Below are 23,378 nucleotides of genomic sequence, written 5' to 3'. Positions count from 1 at the left end.
GGCCGGGTTAGGGTTAGCCGCGTGCCCCAGAAGTACCGCCGGAGTGGCGTGTGTGTGTGTGGCCGGGGGAGCCGAGTGGGGTGGCGTGTGTGTGTGTGTGTGTGTGTGTGGCCGGGGGAGCCGAGCGGGGTGGCGTGTGTGTGTGGGGGGGGGGGGGGGGCCGGGGGAGCCGAGCGGGGTGGCGTGTGTGTGTGTGTGTGTGTGTGTGTGTGTGTGTGTGTGGCCGGGGGAGCCGAGCGGGGTGCGCGCGGGTGTGAGCTGTACCTTCAAGCTGGCTGTGTAAGCGCTGTGCTCCCCTGCTCTCTGAGTAACCCGCTCCTGTGAGCCCCCGCTCCTGCTGGGCTCCCAGCCGCTGGTTCACTTACAGGAGAGGAAGCGGGAAGCAGGCTGCCTCGGCCTCATCTGTGCTGGTTACGGCGCAGCGGGCTCGCTGAGGACAGGGCCCAGCACGGCCTTCCAGAGTCTTCACCATACAAGGTCCTCCAGTTCCCCAGACCAACGTGGGGTCTTTTTTTTAATGACTCCTACCAGTTGACTGACTGACTGGCATCACAGCTCATTTTTCAACACTAAAAGAGAAAAAGTTAATCATGTGACTTTTTGTAAATTCACATCCCAAGAGAAAAAAATGCCGAATTGTCTAGGCCTCCATAGGAGATCCTTAGCTGGCTTGCTGAAGAACCTGGCTTCTACTCTTAAATGAAGTTCCTTGTCTGGCCTGAGAAAGGCCTCGAGATCCACGCCCAGCATCGCTAACCCAGAGAACAGGGCTGGACGTGTAAAGAGGAGGACAGCCATCATGTGAGGAGGGCCAGCCCCGTGCCTCCCTCACCTCTCATCCCGGCACTACTGTGGTCTTGCAGAACAGAACGCAGAGGATGATTTAGAGTCTGTCTCGTGAAGGTGTAAAACATGATGGTTTTCTTCCTGATGAGCCAAAGAGAGCAACCAAGAAAAGCAAGGTGTGGGCTTCCCTGGTGGTCCAGGGGTTGAGAATCCGCCTGCCAATGCAGGGGACACGGGTTCGACCCCGGATCCAGGAAGACCCACAGGCCGTGGGGCAACTAGGCCTGTGTGCGAAACTCCTGACCCCCCCGCGCCTAGAGCCCAGTCTCCATCACCCAGAGGAGCCCCCGCGACGAGAAGTCCGAGCTCCGCAACTAGAGAGGAGCCCCCGCTCGCGCAACTGTAGACCCAGCACAGCCCAATAAAATGAACTCTAAACAATGCAAGATGTGTGACTCCTTTCCTTACCAAGCTGCCCCCTTCCCCACCCCACCCCCCACATCTTAAGACCATTATGTATAAATAACTCAAGGGATCATTAGGCAGCAAAACAGGGCCTGAAGGATGTTTAACTTGTTAGCCTTTTAAAGAAAGAAACAGTCTGTCCGGCAGGGGAAGCAAATAAAGGTTGAGACCTTACAACGGAAACATTTGGATTACCAGCCAAATTGCCCCATTCTCTTAATTCACCAAAACCTGAGTCTGGCTTCTTAACCTGCTGCTAATCACCCCTCCCCTGGTCCTCAGCCGGGCAGTGGCCCAGCTCCGTCATCACTCACCCTGTAGCACAGGCCCCTCTCCAGCGCCTGAGCCCCAGGCGGTGGGCAACCCCCGGCTCCTGGGGCCTCATCTGAGGATGAGGGGGCAGACACTCTTGTCAGGGAGGGGGGCTTGCGAGGTTCCCAGGCAGGAGGAAGTGCGGGACCCAGGGGCTGCTTGACAAGCTGCAGATAAAGTGAAGCCAGGAGGAAACACTGCAGACACCCCCTCCGCGGACAAGGCGGAGGGCAGAGGGCCTGGCCAGGCGTTCAGGCTGAAGCCAGACTGTGAACGGCCTCGTTTTACAGCTTAATTGCCCAAAGCATTCCTTTGGATGGAAGTTAGAAATGGGCTCATGAATTCCCCAATGCAGACGATCACGTCCGCCCTGCCATCAGCCGACCCACCGGGGACCAGCAGGGGTTGCCCTCCTCCCCTGCCAGCCCCACCCCAGCCTGGCGCTTGGGAGGGAAGCCTCATGCTCAGTCTTTGTGTCTGACTCTGGGACCCCGTGGACTGTGGCCCGCCAGGCTCCTCCGTCCATGGGATCTCCCAGGCAAGAATACTGCAGTGGGTTACTATTTCCTTCTCCAAGGGATCTTCCTGACCCAGGGATCGAACCCACGTCTCCTGTGTCTCCCGCACTGGCAGGCGGATTATTTAGCACTGAGCCACAAAGGGCAGCCCTGGATACAGAACCCCGACTTAACAACAGTTCAGTAGCTCCCCCAGCGTCCAGGCTCCCCATTTGGCCTCTGTCAAACTTCACCAGCATCCAGCCATCCCCACCAGGGACCAGCAAGCATTTTCTACAGAAGCCCAAACAGTAAATATTTCTGGCTTCGCAGGCCATCTGGCTGTGTCGCAGCTATTCAACTCTGCCATCCTGCCATCGTAAGCGTGAGCACAGAGACAGGAAATGTAAATGACGAGCCTGGCCCCGTTCCAGTGGAACTATTTATAAGCACTGGAATTTTCATTTCCATGTGTCAAAAAATACTACATTGGGTTTTTCTTCTTTTTTCTTCCCAAGAAGAAAAAAGATGACTTTAAAAAAAGTCGTCCTGAGGTTCCAGGCTGTACAGAAACAGACAAAGGGGCCGATTCGCCCCGCGGGCTGTGCTTGGCTGCCTGGGGATCGTCATTCAGTCGCTCAGTCGTGTCCAACTCTGCAAGCCCACGGACTGCAGCACTCCAGGCCTCTCTGTCCTGCACAGTCTCCCGGAGTTTGCTCAGACTGGTGACCCAGGATGGAGGCCCTCATCATCAGGGCGTGTTATCAGGGGAGCAGCACCCGTTCCCACGGGGCCAGGCACCAGCAGGGCGGCCCTGACGCAGAACAGCTCTGGACCAGAAAGTCTCAGCTTGGCCACAGGTTCTTTCCTTAAAACCCACACGTGTGTGGGGCTTCCCTGCTGGCCCAGTGATTAAGCATCTGCCTGCCAATGCAGGGGACATGGGTTTGATCCCTGCTCTGGGCAGCTCCCACAGGCTGTGAGGCAGCTTAGCCTGTGCGCTGCAACTACTGAGCCCAAGCCCTAGAGTTCAAGGGCTGCAACTACCTGCGGCCCGGAGCCCAAGCTCTGCAATGAGAGGAGCCCCCACAAGGAGAAGCCTGCGCATCACAAGGAAGAGGAGCCCCCACGTGCCACAGTTAGAGAAAACCCGCAGACAGCAACAAAGATCCAACACAGCCAAAAATAAAAATAAATCTCTAAATAAAATACCACCAGTGTGTTAATCCAGCCAAAGAGGGGGGAGGTCTCAGGGGCTGAGACAGTCTGCCTAAAGCAGAGATGAAACACGTGCGAGGGGGTCTGGGAGGAAGGACCCCAAATGAGCGCCTTTCCCTTGATGGGAGCAGATGGGGTGAGGGTGAGAGCAGGTGGGAACGGTGCAGGGCTGGGGGGTCCACGTGCTAGAAAGGAGTAAGCACGTCACCACCACCCTCCAACCACTCCCCCTCACTGGCCTCCCTGCACTCGCCTCCAGGTAACTCGGGTTGAATAAACCATTCATCTTGGGACCGAAGGAGGCATGGACAGACGGACAACCACAGCCTGGCTCTAAGCCCCGCTTCCCCGCCGCCAGCTCACTAACACCCCCTGCACCAGCCTGCTGCCCCGATTGTGATTGCGTGTTCTCAGAACCCCACAGGGAAGGGCCTGAATATCCACCAACAGGACGGGTTAGAGATCAGCGCAGCCGGCAGGACCAAGGAGAGGTGGGCGCAGGGGGAGCCATGCCCCGAGAACCTCACGGGTGGATGCTGGCCGGACGCTTCACTTGCCACCTCGGGCCAGTGAAGGTACGGAAGGCTCTAGAAGCCAGAGTGGGCCCAGCACAGGGGGGGCTGGGGGTGTGGGGTCGGGTTGGTCTCTCACTGTGCAAATTGGCATCTGGGTCCTTCGGGGCAGAAGCCGGCTACGTAGTTAGTACACATTGTCCTGCAGACGTGTTGGTATTTACACAGAGGACCTACTGGGCAAAGAGAAAACGGCCAGAAGGACCTTCTTTAGCAAGGGGGAGGGGCAGAGCCCACAGGCCGCATCAGGAAGGGGCACCCCTCCCCTGCCGGAGACACCCCCACATCTCCTGCGCCTCACTGTGTTTGCAGAAACCTCAGTCGTACCACGGACAGTCCTGGGTCTTGAAGGCCGGCTTCACGTGGAGGAAGGGACCCTCCTTGTTGCAGTCCCCTGAAAATCCCAGCATTCTTTGTGCACAAGCGGGCTCATCTTCGAGGTCACGTCCACCCTCCTGGAACAAGACTGCCCTGCCCCTTGCACAGAGGCCGCTTGCCTGCCTTCTGCGGGACCGCGCTTTTTTTGAGGACAGCAAGAAATTTCTCCCCCCTCCTGCGAGCTAAGAAAGGCGGATCCAACGCATACTGGCTCAGTGGGGCTTGGGTGTGAATACACTCACCAGGAGGAGGTGGGGCAGGGCCAGATGTTCAGAAGGAGGGACTGGAACCGAAGGTATTCAGAGGCTACTTGGGAGAAGGGACGAGGAGAGGTGGGAAGAGGAGACCCCTAGCCAGCAGCTACAGATCCAGCAAGACCCGACCCTGCATGGAGATGTTGCTCCTCTGTCCATGGGATTCCCAGGCAAGAACACTGGAGTGGGTGGCCATTTCCTTCTCCAGGGGATCTTCCCGACCCAGGGATCGAACCCGCGTCTCTTTCGTCTCCTGCACTGGCAGGCACGTTCTTTGCCGCCAGCGCCGCCTGGGAAGCCCTGTACCATGGTTAAAGCTTCGTCTCTACGATGAAACCTACAAGCCTTCCTGAACCTACAGTCCTTTCCGGGGGAGTTGCCGCAAGAGCACTGCTTCAAAGTTGGCACAGAGATGCAATAAACAGGACCCAGAGGGACACCCGTAGTTTCTCGGAGCCTGTGCTGTAACCCGTCTGTGGATCCGACCAAAACTGGGTCCTAGGAGGAGCCAGCCCTGGTGGCGCAGACCACCAGGAGTTTGGGGAGGGAGTCTAAGCCCTCTCAGCTTCCGCGTAAGGCCTCGGGGGCTCTGAAGGAACCAAGGGGGAAGACTCAGCCCTTTTTTCACCTCATTCAAGTAGAGACTGGGGAGTGTTTCCAATCTCATCCTCCTTAAAAGCCTACAACTTAACAATGAAAGATCAGAAGGAGAAATTAAGGAAACAATCTCATTTACCATTGCATCTAAAAGAATAAGATACCTAGGAATAGACCTATCTAAAGAGGCAAAAGACGTGTAGTACTCCAAAAACTAGAAGATGCGGATGAAAGAAATCAAAGATGACACAAGCTGAAGGAAAGATACACCGCGTGCTCAGACCGGAGGGATCCGTAGTGTCAGGATGACTGTGCCACCCCAGGCAAGGATCTCCCCGATGGCTCAGCGGTAAAGAACCGCCTGCAATGCAGGAGACGCAGGTTCCATCCCTGGGTCAGGAAGATCTCCTGGAGGAGGAAATGGCAACCCATTCCAGCACTCTCGCCTGAAAAATCCCCTGGACAGAGAAGCCTGGCGGGCTACAGCCCACAGGGTTGCAAAGAGGTGGACATGACTCAGCGACTCAGCAAAACTCACCGCATCCAAGGCAATCTACAGATTCAACACAAGCCCTTCCAAATCACCAACGGCGTTTTTCACAGGTTTTCCTGTTTTATGTGTGTGTGTGTGTGTGTGTGTGTGTGTGAAATAGATAACCAACAGAGACCTACTATATAGTATCGGGGAACTGTACTCAATATTTTTTAATAACTTATAATGGAAAAAGATCTGAAAAAAGCCTATATATATATGAATGAATCACTTTGCTATACACCTGAAACTAACACAACATTGTACATCAACTGTACTTAAAAAGAGAGAAAAAAAAAAAAAGCCTGCAACTTCGTGCTTTTCAGGGCCAAAAGGAACACCACAGTGTCAATCCCACTGATTTCCAAACAGTTCTATTCTATACCTCGGGCTTCTGCAAAGCAAGGTCTCGCCTGAGCCTCGAAGAACGCTATGGCTTCCCCAGAATTCAACCCCCGCCCCTTCGCAGTCTTCTCATTTCACAAAGGACGACAGCGGCGCTCCGAGAAGGGGAGACCTCCTCCTGAGGCCCATTCCCACCCGGCTTCCTCACACTGAAAGGTGTGCATGCAGTTGTCCCGCGTGGGCTCTGGGCACAGCGCTCCCTCTGGGCTCCATCCTTCGGAAGAAGGGAGGACCCCCGGGACAGGCGAGCAGGGGCGGGGGGACGTGCGGCGAGTCCTCTGCCCAGAGGCGGCCTGTTCCACGCCGCCCGGGTGCGGCTGTCCGTTCCTCTGTCCGCCAGCAGGTGGCGCCCGCACCCCGCCCTGCCGTCGGCCGGCCCGCGCGGCTGGTGCCTTTGGGGTGGGCACGCATCCCCTTGCAGGGCCAGGACCCCCGCTTCCTAGCTCCTTTCAGCGGCCATTTCCCGCTGCTACATCTCCCCAAGAATCGTTTATAAGTAAGACCATTCCTTCCAGTAAGACGAATAATTACCCTGTGATAAGCACACTTTACATAATAGAGACATTGATTCATTTACTCCAAGAACCAAAAAAGAAAAACATGGCTTACACATCACAGCCCTGCTGTCCACACACGCCCTCACGCTGGGAATTGTTCGCGGGCAGACAGGGACCTGGTCCTGTTCCCAAATCCATGCCCAGGACGGCCCCCTTTCCCCAAAGGAAACCAGGCAAGGTTCTTTTAAAAGAATGAAGTGTCGTTTTAACTGGTGACCGAGGGGGACAGGCGCCAGATAAATTCTGTCCTTTCCTGCAAGGGCCACACGCGGGCGGCCCTCACGAACTGCCACCGCTGGCTGGGAGCGGGCAGGAAACAGGATTTGAGCCTGAGGGAAGCTCTTGTTGACCCTGAGGGGGGTGCCTTCTTCCTGGATACCCAGGACCACCCCACCCCCACCCCATCAACATTAATGAGGGACAGCTGCCCGCAGCCCCCCTGATGTCTCAAAGCCCAGCCACCTGGCTCAGAGGTGTCCCTGGAGGCTGGATGACCAACCCCCCCACACCCAGTCCCTCTTCCGAATACAGTTTGAAAACCACTGGACTAGATAATCCTTAAGGCTTCTTCCAGCTCTGAAAAGCCCCGAACTGTAAACGTTTACCGGGAGAGCTAAGGCCTGAAACATATCCACAGATCCTGTTCTTGAAGGAGGCGGTAGCTTCCCCCTGCATGGCCCCTTGGACGGCAAGAGAAAGACTGCGGTCAGAGGGAGGTGATGCGCAGGTCCACAGCTGACCACACAAGGTCCCTTCAGGGGGCCGAACCTCTGAAGCTGATGACTGCCCCTTCACAGGGACCCTCCACTGCTAATCGGTGATGCTGCGGTGGTTTCGTCGCTCAGTTGGGTCTGACTCTGAGGCCCCATGGACTGTCGGCTCCTCTGTCCACGGGATTCCCCAGGCAAGAACACTGGAGTGGGTTGCCGTTTCCTTCTTCAGGGGACCTTCCCCGTCCAGGAAACGAACCCAGGTCTCCTGCACTGCAGGGGGATTCTTTACTGACTGAGCCACGAGGGAAGCCCCCAATCAGCGATGTTAGTTTTCCCTTTAGGAAAGCGATGTCAAGCTTTCTTCTAAAAGGAGTGAAAAATAACGAGAGGGTTCAAAGAGGCGGTGATGAGGCAGGTGCCCCGTGGGGGCATCCAGCCCCACTGTGAAAGTGCAGGCTGTTTGGGAAACACTGGCTTGACCCTCCCCAGGGCTCCGGAGACCGCCTCCTCTCCAGACAGCAAGTCTGGCTGTGTGATTAGCTGGACGGGGCTGGGGAACAATTCGGCCTTTGATTCCCGCCCCGCCCTCCCCTTCCCTGGGTCCGCGCGGGGGAGGGGGGGCGGGGGGGAACGGGCTTCACGTGCCTGAGCCTGGCAGGGCAGTGGGGCAGGGCTCAGAAGACAGGTCCGATTTTTCTAGAGGGTTGGAGAAGCAGGGGGGCCTGGTCTGCCACCTGGGACGCTCGAGACCTCCTTTGAGGGCCCTTCCCAAACCTCCTTCCCCCTCCTCGGGGCGGGGGGCGGCACCAGGAAGGGGCATCACCCACCGAACTTGAAGTAAAGTGGCACTCGGGCATCCTGGCGACATCGTACTAGTGCAGGAACTTGCACTGGTCGCCCTTTTGCACACCACCGTGTTCTCCCCCGGGGTCGTGCCGGAACAGGCACAGCTTCCCTGGGAACCCAGAGCACCCGGCTGGGGGCCCCTGCACACCCAGAGCCTGGGCCCAGCTCAGCCCTAGCAGGAGGTACCACCGTCCCTTCCCCTGGCGGAGGCTATAACTGGGGGCCAGAGGTGGCTCAAGAGACAGCCCCCAGCCCTCTCTGCCCCACATGATGCTCTGGCCCGTCTCGTACCCCAGGAATGCCCCCCCCCAGGGCATCAGGACACCTCCCGAAGCACCCATCACACCCCATCCCCTCCAGCCTGACTGTGCAGGGGTGAGGGGGGGGGGTGTAGTTTCCAGCCCCAACCCAGCAAGGTCCCAGCACAAAGGAAGAACTCGTTAAGGGCCTGAGGAACTCACGTCTTAAAAAATAATACAAATGTTATGTTTCCTGGTTCCGGAGATCTAACATGGTGACGTGGGAGCCAACCTTGTAACAATTCAGAAGGAAATGGAAATGTTATATTTCGCTCTTTGTCATCTTCGTTCAGGCGGCCTTGCTGTCGGCAGGAAACAGGACCTGTTGCGCTGAGCCAACTCTGGTAGCATCTTCGGGGTGCTGCGGAGGTGTTCTCTCTGATGGTCTTACTCTCCACCTCTGGCCATTGGCTCACCTGGCTCTGACCTTCCAGACCTAAGAACGGTTTTATTTCTTTGCATGAGGGTCTCTCTGTGAAACCCTGCTCTAGAGACTGGATGGACAGAGCCAAGGATTCAAAGTCTAGAGTGACCAACAAGTTCATTTCTCCTCCACACCCCACTGTCCAGCACTGCCCCAAACAAGAGCTAGTCACGTGGCCACACAGGCTCCCGGTCCCCTGCCTGGCCCCACCTGGCCTCCCAGCTTCCCTGGAACAGAAAACTTGGATCCTAAAAGCAGGTCCTAAACTCATTGCAGGTTTCTCAACCTGGCTCTCTAGAGGGCAACTGGAGACCCCCAAATTGGAGGCAAGACTTCTGAGGGCAACAGGATTTCCATAGGAAGAGCCTATGGTTCAGAAGCCAGAAGACGGGAACCCTGATTTATGTCAGCCCCTGCTCACAGAATGTCTGCACTGGGGGAGAGTCGAGAGGGGTTTGGAAGAGCGCACAGTTGGGCCCCGTTGGGCTGGGGGAGACATAAGTTTCTGAGACTGCAGCCTGCTCTTTCTTAGGACACAGGAGTGGAGGGGGCCGCTGAACAGGTCCCAGGTTAACTCAGAGGATGGGGGGGTGGGGAGGGGAAGGAAGGAAGCCCCTCTCCTGGCTGGGGCAGAATTAAGAACTCAAGGGCCTCCTGGGAGCACACACTTGACACCCACAAACATTCCCACCTACAGCAGGGTAGAAAGAAGGAACTGTCTCCTTGCAGGCAGCTGTGCCTACCCTAATCAATGCTATGGAGTCAGAGACATCCCTGGAGGTAGGGGGTAGCCCCCTTGATGGCCCCACCCACTTGCCCTTTGCCCTGAGAATGAACTCATGCCTCTTCCCACCTCCCCTTCCTCACGTGCAAATCCAGCACCCCAGTCCAGGCCAAGCTGAACCCCTGCCAGCCCTCACCTCTGCCCACTCTCCTTTCTCGCAGAGCCCTCTAGCAAAGAAGGTGCACACAGCTGCGCCCGCCTCTGGGGGCGAAGAAGGCAGAGGGGATGCTGTGGCTGCCGGAGGGCCTTCACCCCCTGCCTCCCAAGGCTTGGGCCTCTAGATGCTGGCCTCCGGGAACCAGCCTCCGGGAACCAGCCTGCAGACTCAACAGCTAAGCGCCCTGAACTCTGCAGTGGAGATGATGCACAGGGGGCCCAAGGCCGGCCTGGCACTCGGGCGGCCCATGGGGTCATCCCAGCTTCTTTCAATTGACTGCTCTAGGGTCTCCACTTTCCCAGCAGCCGGTCCTGTTTTCTGGCTTCCTGGAGAGGATGTAAGGGGGTACAGGCGGTGCCTGAGAAGCAAGGTGCTACACTGGGGGTCCCGGACAGGACGGTGGGCCCGAGCCCTCCTACACCTCCCTGGTGAGCAACTGGGAGGAAGCTGGGGGCGGTGGGGGCGGGGGGGGGGGGGGACGGGGGCGCGGTTCAGGGTTCCGGCCACACTCACTGTCCATGCCCTGGAAAGGCAGGAGCCCAGTGCCCTTCTGCTTCTCTACATCCTTCTCGAAGGGGAAGGCCAGCCACTCCAGCCCCGCGATGACCTCCTGCATCCTCCCTGCCCTGCTGGGGCTGCAGAAAGGCCCTCAGGCCTTCAAGGTGGACCTTATTATATAGCTCCTCGGAGGCCCTTAAAGGGCCAGGCTCTGTGGAGGCCCCACCACCACCCTCGGCGGGCTGCACCCCGCCGCTGTTTCCCGCTCCTGCCCCACGCAGAGGCGCAGAGCCTGGGGCCCCACACCCCAGCCGGGGAACACAAGACCTGCTCCCGCTGCGCGGGGCTGGGGAGGGACGAGCGAGGCCCCCCACACTGCTCGTCTGCAGGCTCCCAAACACGCAGACGTCCCCAAATCTGTGTTCAGGTTTGTGCTGTGTTCACCTTTGTTTGTGTTTTTTGTGGGCCCAGCACCGGGTCTTGATTGCAGCGTGTGGGATCTAGTTCCCCGACCAGGGATGGAACCCGGGCCCCCTGCAAAGGGAGCTGAGAGTCTTAGCCACTGGGCCGCCAGGGAAGTCGCCCCGGGTTCACACTTCTCACGTGAAGGCACGGCCGCAGGTGTGAGCTGTGAGGAGAGTTGCATAAGCCAGCCCTAGCGAGGCCGCCCTGATGCTCTGATTCACAGGAGCTGGAGCCTGGGAGCCGGAGGGCGAGGGGGCGGGGGGAGGGGGAGGGGAGGGGCGAGGGCGTGGGGGCGGGGCGAGGGGCAGGGGGCGGGGCGAGGGGCAGGGCGGGGCGAGGGGCAGGAGGCGGGCGAGGGCGTGGGGGCGGGGCGAGGGGCAGGGCGGGGCGAGGGGCAGGGCGGGGCGAGGTGTGGGGGCGGGGCGAGGGGCGGGGCGAGGGGCGGTGGGATCAGGCCACGCCCCACCGCCTCCCGGTTTCCCTGCCATCAGGCCCCCGCCTGCGGGGGCCGCTGACACCCCTCCTCCGGCCTGAGTGACAAGCAGGAGCGAGCTCTTCACCCGAGAGCAGGGAGAGAGAAGAAATCCGGGGGAATCGGAAATCTTTGAATGAATAGCGCTTTGTTCGCCCGGAGCACAATCCCGAGCCGGCCGCGGCGGGCGGGCCCGACCAGGGGCCGCGGCCTCCCAGCCCGGATTCCGCGGGCCACCAGCGTGCTTCCCGCCCCTGAGAAAGCGCTTTGTACACGAAATCTCTATGCAAATGTTGTTTTATGATCATTACACCATCCCTGCCCCCAGGCCCGGGGACGTCTGCAGAGGCTCTCAAAGGAGGACTTGACTCTAACCGGGGCCGGCCTCCACCTCCTACTGCTCTGGCCCCCGCGGCCTTCCCCGTCCACCAGGCTGCGCCCTCCTTGCTGGACAGAACAGGCAAGGCTGGCAGCACCCCGCAGCCCCGCTGGGCCAACGAGACGGAGCCTGCTGGCTTTGTTTCTGCGTGGCCTTCGTTCCCAGAGTTGTTGCTATTGTTGTTGTTTTGAACTCCCATCAGAAAAGGAAACAGACAGACAGATAGGCCCTGGAGCCCCGGAGGGGAGGGGAGGGGCAGGGACGGGATCCAGGAGACTCCAGAGCTCCCGGCTCCTGCCAGCTGTATACCCCGGGGGAGGAGGGCCGGTGTGGGGCCTGTGGGAGGTGGGCTGAGGGTGCCCAGGGTCGGGGCCCTGCTTCTTCGGGCCCTAGACACGTACATTGACCGGCGCCTCCAGAACATCTTCATCTGTGGACACGGGCCCACGGCGGGCTTCCTCCCACCTACCTGGCAGGGAGGTGGGCGTGTGGGGAACAGAAAGACCCCGGCAAGGACCAGGGCACACCGCTGGGAAGATGGTCACCATGGGGGAGGGGGGGTGGCGTTCACACCCAGGTCTTTCGCCATAAACACCCCAGAGCATCTCTATGCCAGGAACTGGGGACCCCAAAACAGAGGACTGAGTCCCTGCCTTCAGTCTCGGGGAGACTTCCCCAGCACAGGTCTCCCACGGAAGGGCGGGAGGCGAACTGAGGCACAGGTGCCAAGAGGGGCGCTCACCATGCAGGGCCCGGGGGGTCTCACGGGGGGTCTGGTGATGATGCGGGGTGGTCAGCAGTGTGAGAGCAGGGGCGTGGGGCTCCATGCTAGGCCAAGGCAAGGTCAGGGCCTCGGTTTGGTGGACATGTGGGCCCTGGACCTGGCGTGCCTTTTAGGACTGTTTTTTGTTTTTCATTTTTTTAATCGTGAAGCCCGCGGGGAGCTCGTTCGAGACTAGGAGAACAGCACCCTGGAGAACGCAGTGTCGGGAGACCACCTCGTGGTTGGTACAAAATAATAATTATGGTCTTGGAGACGTCTTTGGGGGCGCCTCCCAGCACCTTGGTGGCCCGAAAAGACTTCATCATAAGGGCTGACGAGGAGACCGCTCCCTCATCCGTCCCCCGCCCTGCCCCTCCTCTCCTGGCCCAGGTCCCCCCACCGCCCCCACCCCAGAAGGTGCAGGCAGGGTGACATCAGTGGGTTCCCTCCTCCCACTCATGGTTTTTCTCGAGTTGGCTGATAGCACTCGGCACGCAGGATGTGGGCGTCTCCGAATCCCCCCAACTGGGCTGCCTGGCCTCCTCCAGGATGTTCCAAGACTTCACCTCTCCTGCCTGTGGCTGTGACCTTATTTGGAAACTGGGTGGGTCTCCGCAGACGCAATTAAATTAAGGATCTCAAGGTGAGATCATCCTGGAATTCAGGATGTGTTTAGGTGAGTCCTAAACACAATGATGGGTGTCCTTATAAGAGAAAAGAGGAAGGCTGGAGAGCTGAGATGCAGAAGAGCCCCAGAGAAGACGCCTCGAGAAGCCAGGAAGAGACCAGGGCGCCAGGAGGCGCCCAAGGGACCCCACGGGAGGCCGCCCCCACTAGAAGCCAGGAGAGGACCAGAGGCTCCTCCCGCAGGGGCTCCGGAAGAAACCAACCTGTGACACCTCCATACGTGTGCCGTGTGTGCCCAGCCGTGTCCGACTCTTCACGCCCCCATGGGCTGTAGCCCGCTGGGCTCCTCTGTCCATGGGATTCTCCAGGCAAGAGTGGGTTGCCATCTCCTCCTCCAGGGGATTTTCCCCACCCAGGGATCGAACCTGCATCCTCGGCATCTCCTGCATTGACAGGCGGGTTCTTTATCACTGCACCACCTGGGAAGCCCTTTGACGCCTCAGTAGTGAGAGTGAATTTCTGTTGTTTAAGCCCCCACCTTTGTGGCCATTTGTTACAGCAGCTTCAGGAAACATCTTCCCACCTGGAGACCGAGCTTCCGCAATTCCTCACCCTTTTTACAGAGTCGCAAATAAGCAAGCAGACAAGTTGGTCGATTGGCAAGGTCCCACAGCTAATGAGCATCAGAGCTGGGAGTTGGGGGAACTTCCCTGGTGGTCCAGAGGTTAAGACTCAGCACTTCCACTGGAGGGGGCATGGCCTCAATCACTGGTCAGGGAACAAAGATCCCACATGCCACACAGCCAAGAAAAAAATAAAGAAAAACTTGGACATGACCTAAAGTGAGCAAAGTGAAGTTGCTCGGTTGTGTCTGACTCTTTGCAACCCCATGGACTGTAGCCCACCAGGCTCCTCCATCCATGGAATTTTCTAGGCAAGAGTACAGAAAATATCCATCAATTAGTCTGCCTGGTTAAATAAATTATTTAAAAAAAAGAAAGAAGAAGAATTGAGAGTCGGATCTGGGTCTCCCATCGGGCAGGCCCTTCGCATCTTCTCTGTCTCAGAACTAGGGAAGCTGCCCACCCGGCACCCCCATTTATATTCCTCCCTCAGGGTTCTGGAGTGGACCGTGGATTGTGCAAGGATAAAAAGCCAGCCCCAGGCCAGGGAACCCTGGCAACGCCTGGGGGAGGGTGCTGGGCTGGGGCGGGGGTGGGGGGAGCTCTGGCCTGTCTCCTCTGGAACCTCCCATCTCCTCTTCTGTGCCCTGGAGCTGATCCCCCAGCATTTGTGTTTTCATTTATTAATTAATTCATGGCTGCACAGTGGACATGCAAATCACTGTGCAATCAGTGGTGTTGATTTTTAATCACCATCATTACGAGCTTCTCGTTGACCTCGGACAGCAGATTTCCTGAGTCATCATCCCCTCACTCCTTTCGCTTTATGAACGCACAGCTCTGAAAAGCAGGGGCTGCAGGCGCTCTGCAATTCCCCCGCTGCCTGGAACTGGCCGAGGTCATGGAGGTCATGAGCTCTGCCAGGTCTGGGATCGGTCCCAGCCGGGGCTTTTCTGGGTAGCGTGTGGCCACACCCCCCCGGGTACCCATGCGTTTGCCTTAACCCACACTCAAACCCTGGCACTGGCATTGGGCAGGTCAGGGTTCACACCTTGGTTCTGCCGGTCCCCAGCCTGCTGTCCCAGGCCACCTCTCTGAACCTCAGATTCTGCGTCAGTAAAAGGGGGACCCACAGGGTGACCTCCAGGGGGAACTGAGGCTGGTGACAAGTCCACGTGGATGCCTGACGCAGCAGGTGGGTGCTGTGAGGTGTGACCTGATGTTCAAGGGCCCAGGTGTCCGGCCCCCAGGTCCCTGGGGCCACCCTTCTCCAAGTTTATTATTCCGTCTAGCCCCTGATCGGAGAAGGCAATGGCACCCCACTCTAGTACTCTTGCCTGGAAAATCCCATGGATGGCGGAGCCTGGTAGGCTGCGGTCCATGGGGTTGCTAAGAGTTGGACATGACTGAGCGACTTCACTTTCACTTTTCACTTTCACACACTGGAGAAGGAAATGGCAACCCACTCCAGTGTTCTTGCCTGGAAAATCCCAGGGACGGGGGAGCCTGGTGGGCTGCCGTCTATGGGGTCGCACAGAGTCGGACACCACGACTGAAGTGACTTAGCAGCAGCAGCAGCAGCCCCTGATAAAAGGTCCTTCGGGGTGGGGGCAGGGGACTCCACACCGTGCAGGTGTTGATGGAGGGGCTCTGAGCCCAGTAGGGATGGGCCTGGCTGCTGGAGAGCTGTTGGGGGAGGGCAGAGGTCAGAGGAAGCGCCTCCCCGCCCCCTTGACCCTCAGCTGCTGCTCTGGGCCAGGAACAGTGGGCCCGCATGCCCTGCCCCCTCTGCTGCCCTTTGTGCCTGAGATGCCACTTGGCGGGGACAGCTGTGGGCCTCGCAAGAGCCGCTGGACATGCAGGGCGGGCAGGTCCAGCAGCCGGGACGGTCCCTCTGTGTCCCTGCCCCGGAGCTTGGCCTCTGGGAGCCCGGCGGTTCTAGGAAATCTGCTCTGGGCGGGGCATCCGCTTGCCCCAGGGGCGCCGACCCAGAAACAGGGCTACTGACCCTCCCACGTCTCTCTTCACGGCCTCCTCCCAGCTTCTGCAGCCGCTCAAGTGGCTTCTACCCATTGTACAGATAAACCAAGGCCCAGAGAGATGAAGCAGCCGCTTAAAGCTCACGCAGCAAGTGGGTGTCAGACTGGGAACCTAGACTGCTGACTGTGCGTGTGTGTGTGTGCGTGTGTGTTAGTGACTCAGTCGTGTCTGACTCTGTGACCCCATGGACTGTAGCCTGCCAGGCTCCTCCGTCCATGGGATTCTCCAGGCGAGAATGCTAGAGTGGGTTGCCATTTCCTCCTCCAGGGGATCTTCCTGACCCAGGGAACGAATCTGCGTTGCAGGCGGATTCTTTACCGTCTGAGCCACCAGGGGAGCCCAGACTCCTCACTATTGAACCTATTTACTGGACTACAAAACCGCAGGGAGAAAGCCATTCGTTCTCTTCTGCGGCTGAAAAGAACTCAGGGGCTTAGCTGAGCTTCCCAAAGACCACCAGCTCAGTCTGTGTGACGCAAGCTCCTACCAGTCAACCAAGCCGCAGTGCAGGAAAGGCGCCCCCAACCCTTAGACAGGCTGGTAAGACGACCAAGACTCCATGACCCAAGGCTGTGGCCGTGGGCTGGCATGTGGATTGTACTTCTAGCCAGAGACTGAAAGAGACAGGACATTCGGGGCTCAGGGAGTCAGCCCTGGCCCAGGGAATGTCCCAATAGCTCATCTCTTCCAATGAGAGAGAGAGGGAAACTGAGATTTGAAGGTACTTCACCTCTGGCTCTGACGCTGAGGGCGGGGGCACAAGCCAGGAAACAGCCTCTAAACGTTGGAAGAAGCAAAGAAATGAATTCTCCCCTGGAACCCCCAGAAGGAAGGCAGGCCTGCCTGCCAGCACCTTGGTCCTAGCTCAGTGAAGGCCCTTTCTAACCTCCAGAATTGTGAGACAATACATCTGTGTTGGGCTTCCCAGGTGGCACCAGGGGTAAAGAATCTGCCTGCCAAAGAAAGAGATGAAAATGACTGGGGTTTGACCCTGGGTTGGGAAGATCCCCTGGAGGAGGAAATGGCAACCCCCTCCGGGATTCTTGCCTGGGAAATCCCATGGACAGAGGAGCCTGGTGGGCTACAGTCCATGGGGCCGCAGAGAGTCGGACATGACTGAAGTGACTTAGCACACACACATTTGTGTTGTCTCAAGCCACTAGATTCGGTACGGTAACAACTTGGAAACACAGACAGACGGGAAAGTTGTCGGTAAACAGGCAGTGGAATCCTACGATGCGGGACACAGAGGGCTTGGGGAACAAGACCACTTTGCTCTCACCTGGGCAGCAAGGACGGGGGTCCAGGAGTCTGTGAAACAGAGGTGAGGCAGGCGGTAAAGGACGGGGTCCCCAGCAGCAGCAGCGCACGGGGGAACCGCTTCTGGCTCTGTGCAGCTGGATCCGGCTCTCTGGCTCTTGCAAGAGTTTCAAGGAGGTGGGACAAAAAAACAAAACAGCCCAAGTGGTCCAGTGGTTAGGACTCTGAGCTCCGGGCTGAGGGGCAGAGGTTCAGTTCCTGGTCAGGGAACTAAGATCCCACATGCTTCATGCTGCGATGAAAAAACAAACCGACAGACAAATCCCTCCAAAAAGTCAAGGGGCTGGGAGCTCGGGAAGGGTCTTGAACCTGAGGCCTTGGGAGTCATGGAAGGAGCCGCCTTTGCAGCCTTGGGTCGGCTTAAGGGTCGAGAGTCACAGTAGACCGTAATTATGAGCAAGGTTCTAGTACCTAATTCCCACATCCAGGGGGTCACTGCTGCACCCCTCACCCTCACTCAGGGGAGGAAGAGGAAGGTTTCTGTAGAACACAGGCCGCCAGCTGGTCGCCGACACCGTGATGGATGAGTCCTCCCTGCCCGGGTCTGGCGCATTCACTTTGATGGATGGGGGCCAAGGTCACAGGTTCGATCTGCCTTTGGGTCAATTGAGTCCAAACGACAAAGTCCATTTTCATCAACAGAGACTGCCCTCCGGTCTGTTATCTCCAAATGATTCTTGGGTCACGAGGCAGACAGACTGCGTGCAGATGGAAAAAAAACCCTCCAGCCCTGACCGTTGACCGGGAGTCAATGGTGCCCACTCTGTGTGCAAAGCCCAGGGGGTGTGCGTGGCAAGAGCGGGCAAGCAGAGGGCAGCCGCCCCTCCCCACAGCTTCCTGGACGAAGAATCCTGACCTCCGGGTGGGGGGCTGGGGAAGAAGGCAGGGCCCCAGGCAGCAGCGGGGTGGGGTGGAGAACCTCGACCTCGAGGACCTTCCCGCCTGTCGGACGTTCGTCAAGCCCACCCAGCTGCCCCCGCCTGTTTTACTTCTTGGCTTGATTTTGAATTCCATCTCTGGTCGAGGATGCCCCATCTAGATGAGCAGTTCCAGGCACATGGGGAGTCACCCCCGTCAGCTCGGGACCCACGGACGGGGCGTACACAGCAGATGCTTATTTTTCTCAGTTTGGGAGGCGGGAAGTCCAAGGTGAAGGTCCCGGCACAGTTGGTTTTTGCTGAAATCTTTCTGTCTTCAGACAGCCGTCTTCTCACTGTGTGTCTTCACGTGGCGGAGAGAGAGTGAACTCTGAGCTCTCATCTTATCAGGACACTAGTTTTATCACGGGCTGGGCTTCCCTGGTAGTTCAGATGGTAAAGAATCTGCCTGCAAGGCAGGAGACCCAGGTTCGATCCCTGGGGTGGGAAGCTTCCCTGGAGAAGGGAATGGCAACCCACTGCAGTGTTCTTGCCTAGAAAATTCCATGGACGGACCGTGGGGTCACAAAGAGTTGGACACGACCGAGCGACTAACATACACACACTCACCCTTGTGACCTCATCTAAGCCTAATCACCCCCACAAGGCCCCACTTCCTGATAACCACCACGCCGTGCAGCCACGCTTTAATACACTTCTCAAATCTGACCCCAGGATGAGAAATCAGAAAACCACCTCCGTGGGGCTGCTACTCTGAGAAGACCCTCGTAGGAACATGTTACTGGCTAAGACGCAGAGCCAGCTTTCTCAATTAAAGTAGGTAACAAGATGCAAGTCTATCCATTTTCCTCCCAGGGAACTCCATAAACATTTTTATACTTTGAATTTAAAAAAAAAAGTGAACTAAAAACATTTTTAAATTGGCACTTTTTTCTTTTAGTTTTTATTTATTTTCATTTTTTATCTTTATTATATTTTTTGGTGGGGGGAGGTGCTGTGCTGGGTCTTCGTCGCTACCTGGGCGTTTGTCTACTTGCTGCGAGCAGGGGCTACTCGTCTTTGTGATGCAGGCCTCTCACTGCAGGACAGGCGGGCTCAGTAACTGTGGGTCTTGGTTGCTAAAGCACAAGCTCAATAGCTATAGCACACTGTCTTAGCTGCTCCTTGGCATGTGGGATTTTCCCAGACCCAGTATCGAGCACCTGCCTTCTACATTGGCAGGCAGATTCTTCACCACTGAGCTATCAGGGAAGCCCCTGGCTTTTATTTATTTTTTTTTTAAAAGGAATTCCCTGGCGGTCCAGTGGAACCACCTGGCGCTTTCACTGCAATGGGCCAAGAAAAGGAAACAGATATCTCACCACTCTGATAAGAGCCATTACCACAGGGATGCTCAGCAATGCCGGGGGCCGTTTTGGACCGACATGGGGCATGGCTGGCTGGGGATACTCCCAGCATGCAGTGGGCAGAGGCCAGGGACACGGCTCACACCCCCCATGGGGCACGGGACGGCTCCCGACCACGAAGAAGGATCCAGGCCCCCACGTGCGCACAATGCTGAGGCTGAGGAATCCCGCTCTGTCTGGAAGAATCGAAACTGCCTCTCTCAGATGAATGATTGGATAGTTTGGGCCCAGCCCTCCATAGAGTTGGTTTTATTGACCTGTGCCTTGGCATCAAGCCCTTGATTTACACTGACACGCAGAGATGGCGTTTGCCTGACTGAATCTGTTAGGAGGCTGTTTGCTTTTTTCTTTTTGACTTTTTATTTTTCCGTTGGGGTATAGCCAGTTAGCCGTGTTGTGATAGTTCCAGGTGAAAAGTGAAGGGACTCCGCCATACACACACACGTTTCCATTCTGTTATGAGACTGTACCAAGGACACGGGCTGGGACCCCAGCCCTGCCCTCTTTTCTCACAAGAACTGCTCTCAGAAAGAGCTCAGTGCCAGAAAAAGCCGCTTCTGGAATTGTTCCAACCGCGTGGACTTCGTGAGTCTCGTATGGGGTGGGTTTCCCTCTTCGCTTCGACTGATAGGAAGCTCAGAGCCCGATCTGCAGGTCACGCTGGAGCTCATTTCTGTGTTCCGCCCTCTTGGTTCACTGCACTGTGTGTTCCAGCCTAGTTTTCTCTCTGATCTATTTTTATCCTATTGTATTTTACGTATTTTTGTAAGCTGCCTCCAATTCTTTTGGGAACAAAGCAGGATAAAAAAAAAAAACTCACAAAATTCAGCAAAGCTCAGTGGCCTTGTTTTTTTTTTTTTAAACATAGTGTCACTTCAGGGTTGGAGTCCCCGGGAAGGCAGCTCTCCGGCTCCTCCTGTCTCCTCCTGGGAGTCTTCGTCTTGGAGAACAGAAGCTCCATGTGTAAGAGCAACAGGCTTCAGAGGCAACACCTCCAACCTCCATCTGCCTGCAAATACCTTCCCTCCCCCGAAGCCTTCTCCCCAGCTCCCATCTGGCTGCTGGCAGGAAGCCACAGGGCCCCAGGAGCCTGAGAAAGGGAAGTCGATCAACAAGCTTGCCCGCTTTCACTCCTGACTTTGCTCTCCTGAATCTTTTACTTTTCATTCTTTTTTTTTTTAATTGACGTATAGTTGATTTTACCCCGTTGTGCCAATCTCTGTTGTGCAGCGAAGTGACTCAGGTATACATATATTCTTTTTTAAATGTTCTTTTCCATTATGATTTATCCAGAAGATTGGGTTTGTTTTGTTTTTTAATATTTATTTATTTTGGCTACTCCAGGGCTTAGTTGCAGCATGTGAGCTCGTGGTTGAGGCATGTGGGATCTAGTTGCCTGACCAGGGATTGAACCGGGCCCCCTGCCCTGGGAGCTCAGAGTGTTAGCCACTGGACCAGCAGGGAAGTCCCAGGACCTTGTTGTTTACCCACACTTGCCTGCATCTTGACTCAGGGTCTTTGGGGTCTAGGGATACTCCTGTTGTTGTTGATCAGTCACTCAGTCGTGTCTGAGTCTTTGCAGCGTGGACCGCATCACGCCAGGCTCCCCTGTCCTTCACTGTCTCTTGGAGTTTGCTCAGATTCAGGTCCATTGAGTCGACGATGCTATTGAACCACCCCATTCTCTGCCACCCTCTTCTCCTCTTAGGGGTATTTTGCATGCAGGTTATTATTGCAAGGGAGGGGCCATGCCAGGCAGGATCCCCACCCGCGTGTGGACTCCGGACATTTGGGCGGCGGCTGTGTGAAAGCCAAGGTGAGACAGGGAAGGGCGGGGGTGTCAGACAGCCCTGGGAAAGCCAGCCCTGCCCCCTCTGCCACCCTGGCGACCAGCAGGCTCCTGGCTCTGCCCCACACAGTCCACCTGCTCAGGCTATGCCTCGTCTGTCCCACCGCAGAGCCAGCCAGCCCAATCCACCTCACAGCGTCTGCTCACAGCACTGCAGCCGGTCTGCCTTCTCCAGCCTCTGTCTTCCCATCTGTAGAATGGGTGGAAGCGGGCGGTGAACCAGATCCTAAAATGTGCCGATCCTTAGAAAGCCCCTCCCTGCAGGTGTCCTGACCCCTTCTTCTTCCTTTTTCAGTCTTAGCTCTGGCATGCGAAATCTTTAGTTGTGGCATGGGGGATCTAGTTCCCTGACCAGGGGTCGAACCCAGATCCCCTGCAGGGGGAGCAAGGAGTCTTAGCCGCTGGACCACCAGGCAAGTCCGTGTCCTGACCCCTTGTATCCTTTTTCTATTTCTTGTGTCCACCTTCTGGGAACATGGAGCAACCCTGGTGAAGAGGAGGCGGTGGCTGGGGTGTGAGAATGAAGGCAAAGGGGTGCCCTCTGGGGCCAGCCTGGACCCCAGCCAGGAGGAGGGCGCGAGGCTGCGGCTGGAGACAGAGGCCAGCCCCGAGCGACCCCAGGAAGGGCAGAGGCACCACCTGCAGAGCCCTTTGGACGATGTGAAGCGGCAGTAGCTGCTGAAAGGGTCCTGGCACCGCCAGCCCCTCACCTGGCTGCAAACACACCCCTCTTCCTCTCGGGCACACCCCGACCAGCCCGGCTGTCAGCTCAGCCTTCGTGCGCAGCTCTGCCCGTAGGTCACTGGCCCCACCTGGTCACCCCAGGCTCCAAAGTGGACATCACCAGGTTAGGATGGATAGTAGTCGCAAGCAAGGGCTTTGGAGCTGGTGCCCGGTCCATATCCACCTCCTCCACTTTCCAGCCCAGCGGCCCAGCCTCAGTCTTAGGACATACACAGCCCTCACGTGATCACAGCAGAGCCGTATGCACCCAGCAAAGAGCAGAGCCCCTCGACAGATCGGGGAGGCTGAGGGGAAGCACCTTGGTGGTGGCTGGACCAGGACGGGGTTCGTCCTAACGCATCTCTGAGCCGTGACTGCAGCCCTGCCTGGCGCAGGTTTTGGGGGTCCCATGTAATTTTTGGAAATGTTAGCTGCAATCTGAATTAAAATTGCTGAGTTATTATCCAGAGAGAGTTCCCAGTTCTTGCTTTGAGCTGCCAGAGGTAGAGGGAGCCCTACAGAGCAACTCAGGGAGAGAGATGCTCCGTGGGGGTCCTAGGCTTCTCAGGCAAACCTCAGAGACCAAAGGAGAGAAAGGACCACCCCCCACACCCCCCAACAACTGCCCCCCAGCCCCAGAGAAGCTCTGGTTCATCTTTGTGTATAATACCTCATGACAAAAAAAACTTCTGTTTTTTTAAAACAAAGTTGAAAACAACTGAACTAGAGCCTAAATTTTAAAGATGGAGAAGCTAAAACTGCCCAGAGAGGGAACAGAACTGGCACAAGGCCACACAGAAAACCAAGGTCCGTGCTGCTGGCTGGGCTGGTCTTGCCTGGTTATCTCACGCTTGTCTGGTAGACACACAGAGCCCCCGGTTGGAAAGCATGCTTCCGAAGTGTGGGTCCAGCCGGGCCTGTGCAAGCCCCCGGGTGGTCTTGAACCGTCAAGGAGGTCTGCAGCTTCGGAAGCTGCTCCCAGCCCCTCAGGGATCTGGCTGAGTGGCTGCGGGTGCAGTGGGTGGGGGGATACACGATGTCCGGGAGGCACGGCCCCCATACCTGCCTGAGCCTTTGCTGAACAGGGCATCCCTCTCTCCAATCCCCCCGGAGCTGGGAGACCCATCATTCCCGCTGGGCTTGGATGTCCCCCCCACCCCCCGGCCACCATCCCACCTACTCATAACTTTACATCGCTCATTACCTCTAATGAGCCAGTCTAGGGACAGAGGGACTTGGCGACAGTTTAATTACGCTTCTAATTGCTCCCCAGGAGGACGATGAGTACGTGCCCAAATTTCTCCTGGGACAGGGGCAGGCTTTCCCGACCTCAGATCTCAGCCACGCCAAGGCCCCCAGGTGGAGAGGAGGGCATTGGAGGGGCAGAGACAGCCCCACCCAGGCTGCCAGTTGCACCCTAGGGATGCACCCAGGCAGAGGGAAAGGGGTGAGGGGGGAGCTGACCGCCGGGCTCCCGGGGTCCCACTGGGGGCTGCCCCACCCCAGCCTCACTTCCCCAAGTCATCAAGCTTCGAGGTG

At 57.3% G+C, this 23,378-nt stretch overlaps 2 protein-coding genes across 2 annotated transcripts; both read right to left on the bottom strand.

Annotated features, from left to right (window-relative positions):
- Positions 1-3,925: 3,925 nt before the first annotated feature.
- Positions 3,926-10,584, bottom strand: CPSF4L (cleavage and polyadenylation specific factor 4 like). Its single transcript, XM_043900812.1, is given in 5 exon segments — positions 3,926-4,023; positions 4,152-4,244; positions 8,110-8,241; positions 8,592-8,867; positions 10,310-10,584. Coding segments are annotated over 5 exon segments (702 nt in total). The 5' UTR covers positions 10,413-10,584.
- Positions 10,585-11,209: 625 nt separating this feature from the next.
- On the bottom strand, positions 11,210-17,494 carry LOC122693269. The gene is made up of 4 exons (XM_043900811.1): positions 17,395-17,494; positions 16,946-17,080; positions 13,264-13,443; positions 11,210-12,075 (listed from the first exon to the last, which is right to left on the bottom strand). The coding sequence occupies exons 1-4, from the start codon at positions 17,405-17,407 to the stop codon at positions 11,210-11,212; spliced, it is 1,194 nt and encodes a 397-aa protein (XP_043756746.1). The 5' UTR covers positions 17,408-17,494.
- Between the last annotated feature and the right edge of the window lie 5,884 nt (positions 17,495-23,378).

Source organism: Cervus elaphus, chromosome 5 (genome assembly GCF_910594005.1).
Source record: "Cervus elaphus chromosome 5, mCerEla1.1, whole genome shotgun sequence".
Taxonomy (NCBI): domain Eukaryota; kingdom Metazoa; phylum Chordata; class Mammalia; order Artiodactyla; family Cervidae; genus Cervus; species Cervus elaphus.
This window is presented reverse-complemented; position numbering and strand designations above follow the sequence as displayed.

Bases quoted from the DNA above. Each gene is read 5' to 3' on its own strand.
- LOC122693269 (XM_043900811.1), bottom strand. The intron at 13,444-16,945 runs GTGAGAGCAAAG...CTGTCAATGCAG, and splicing joins CCCCCGTCCTTGCTGCCCAG to GAGATGCCGAGGATGCAGGT. The intron at 12,076-13,263 runs GTTGGTTTCTTC...CCTGCCAGGTAG, and splicing joins CACGTATGGAGGTGTCACAG to GTGGGAGGAAGCCCGCCGTG.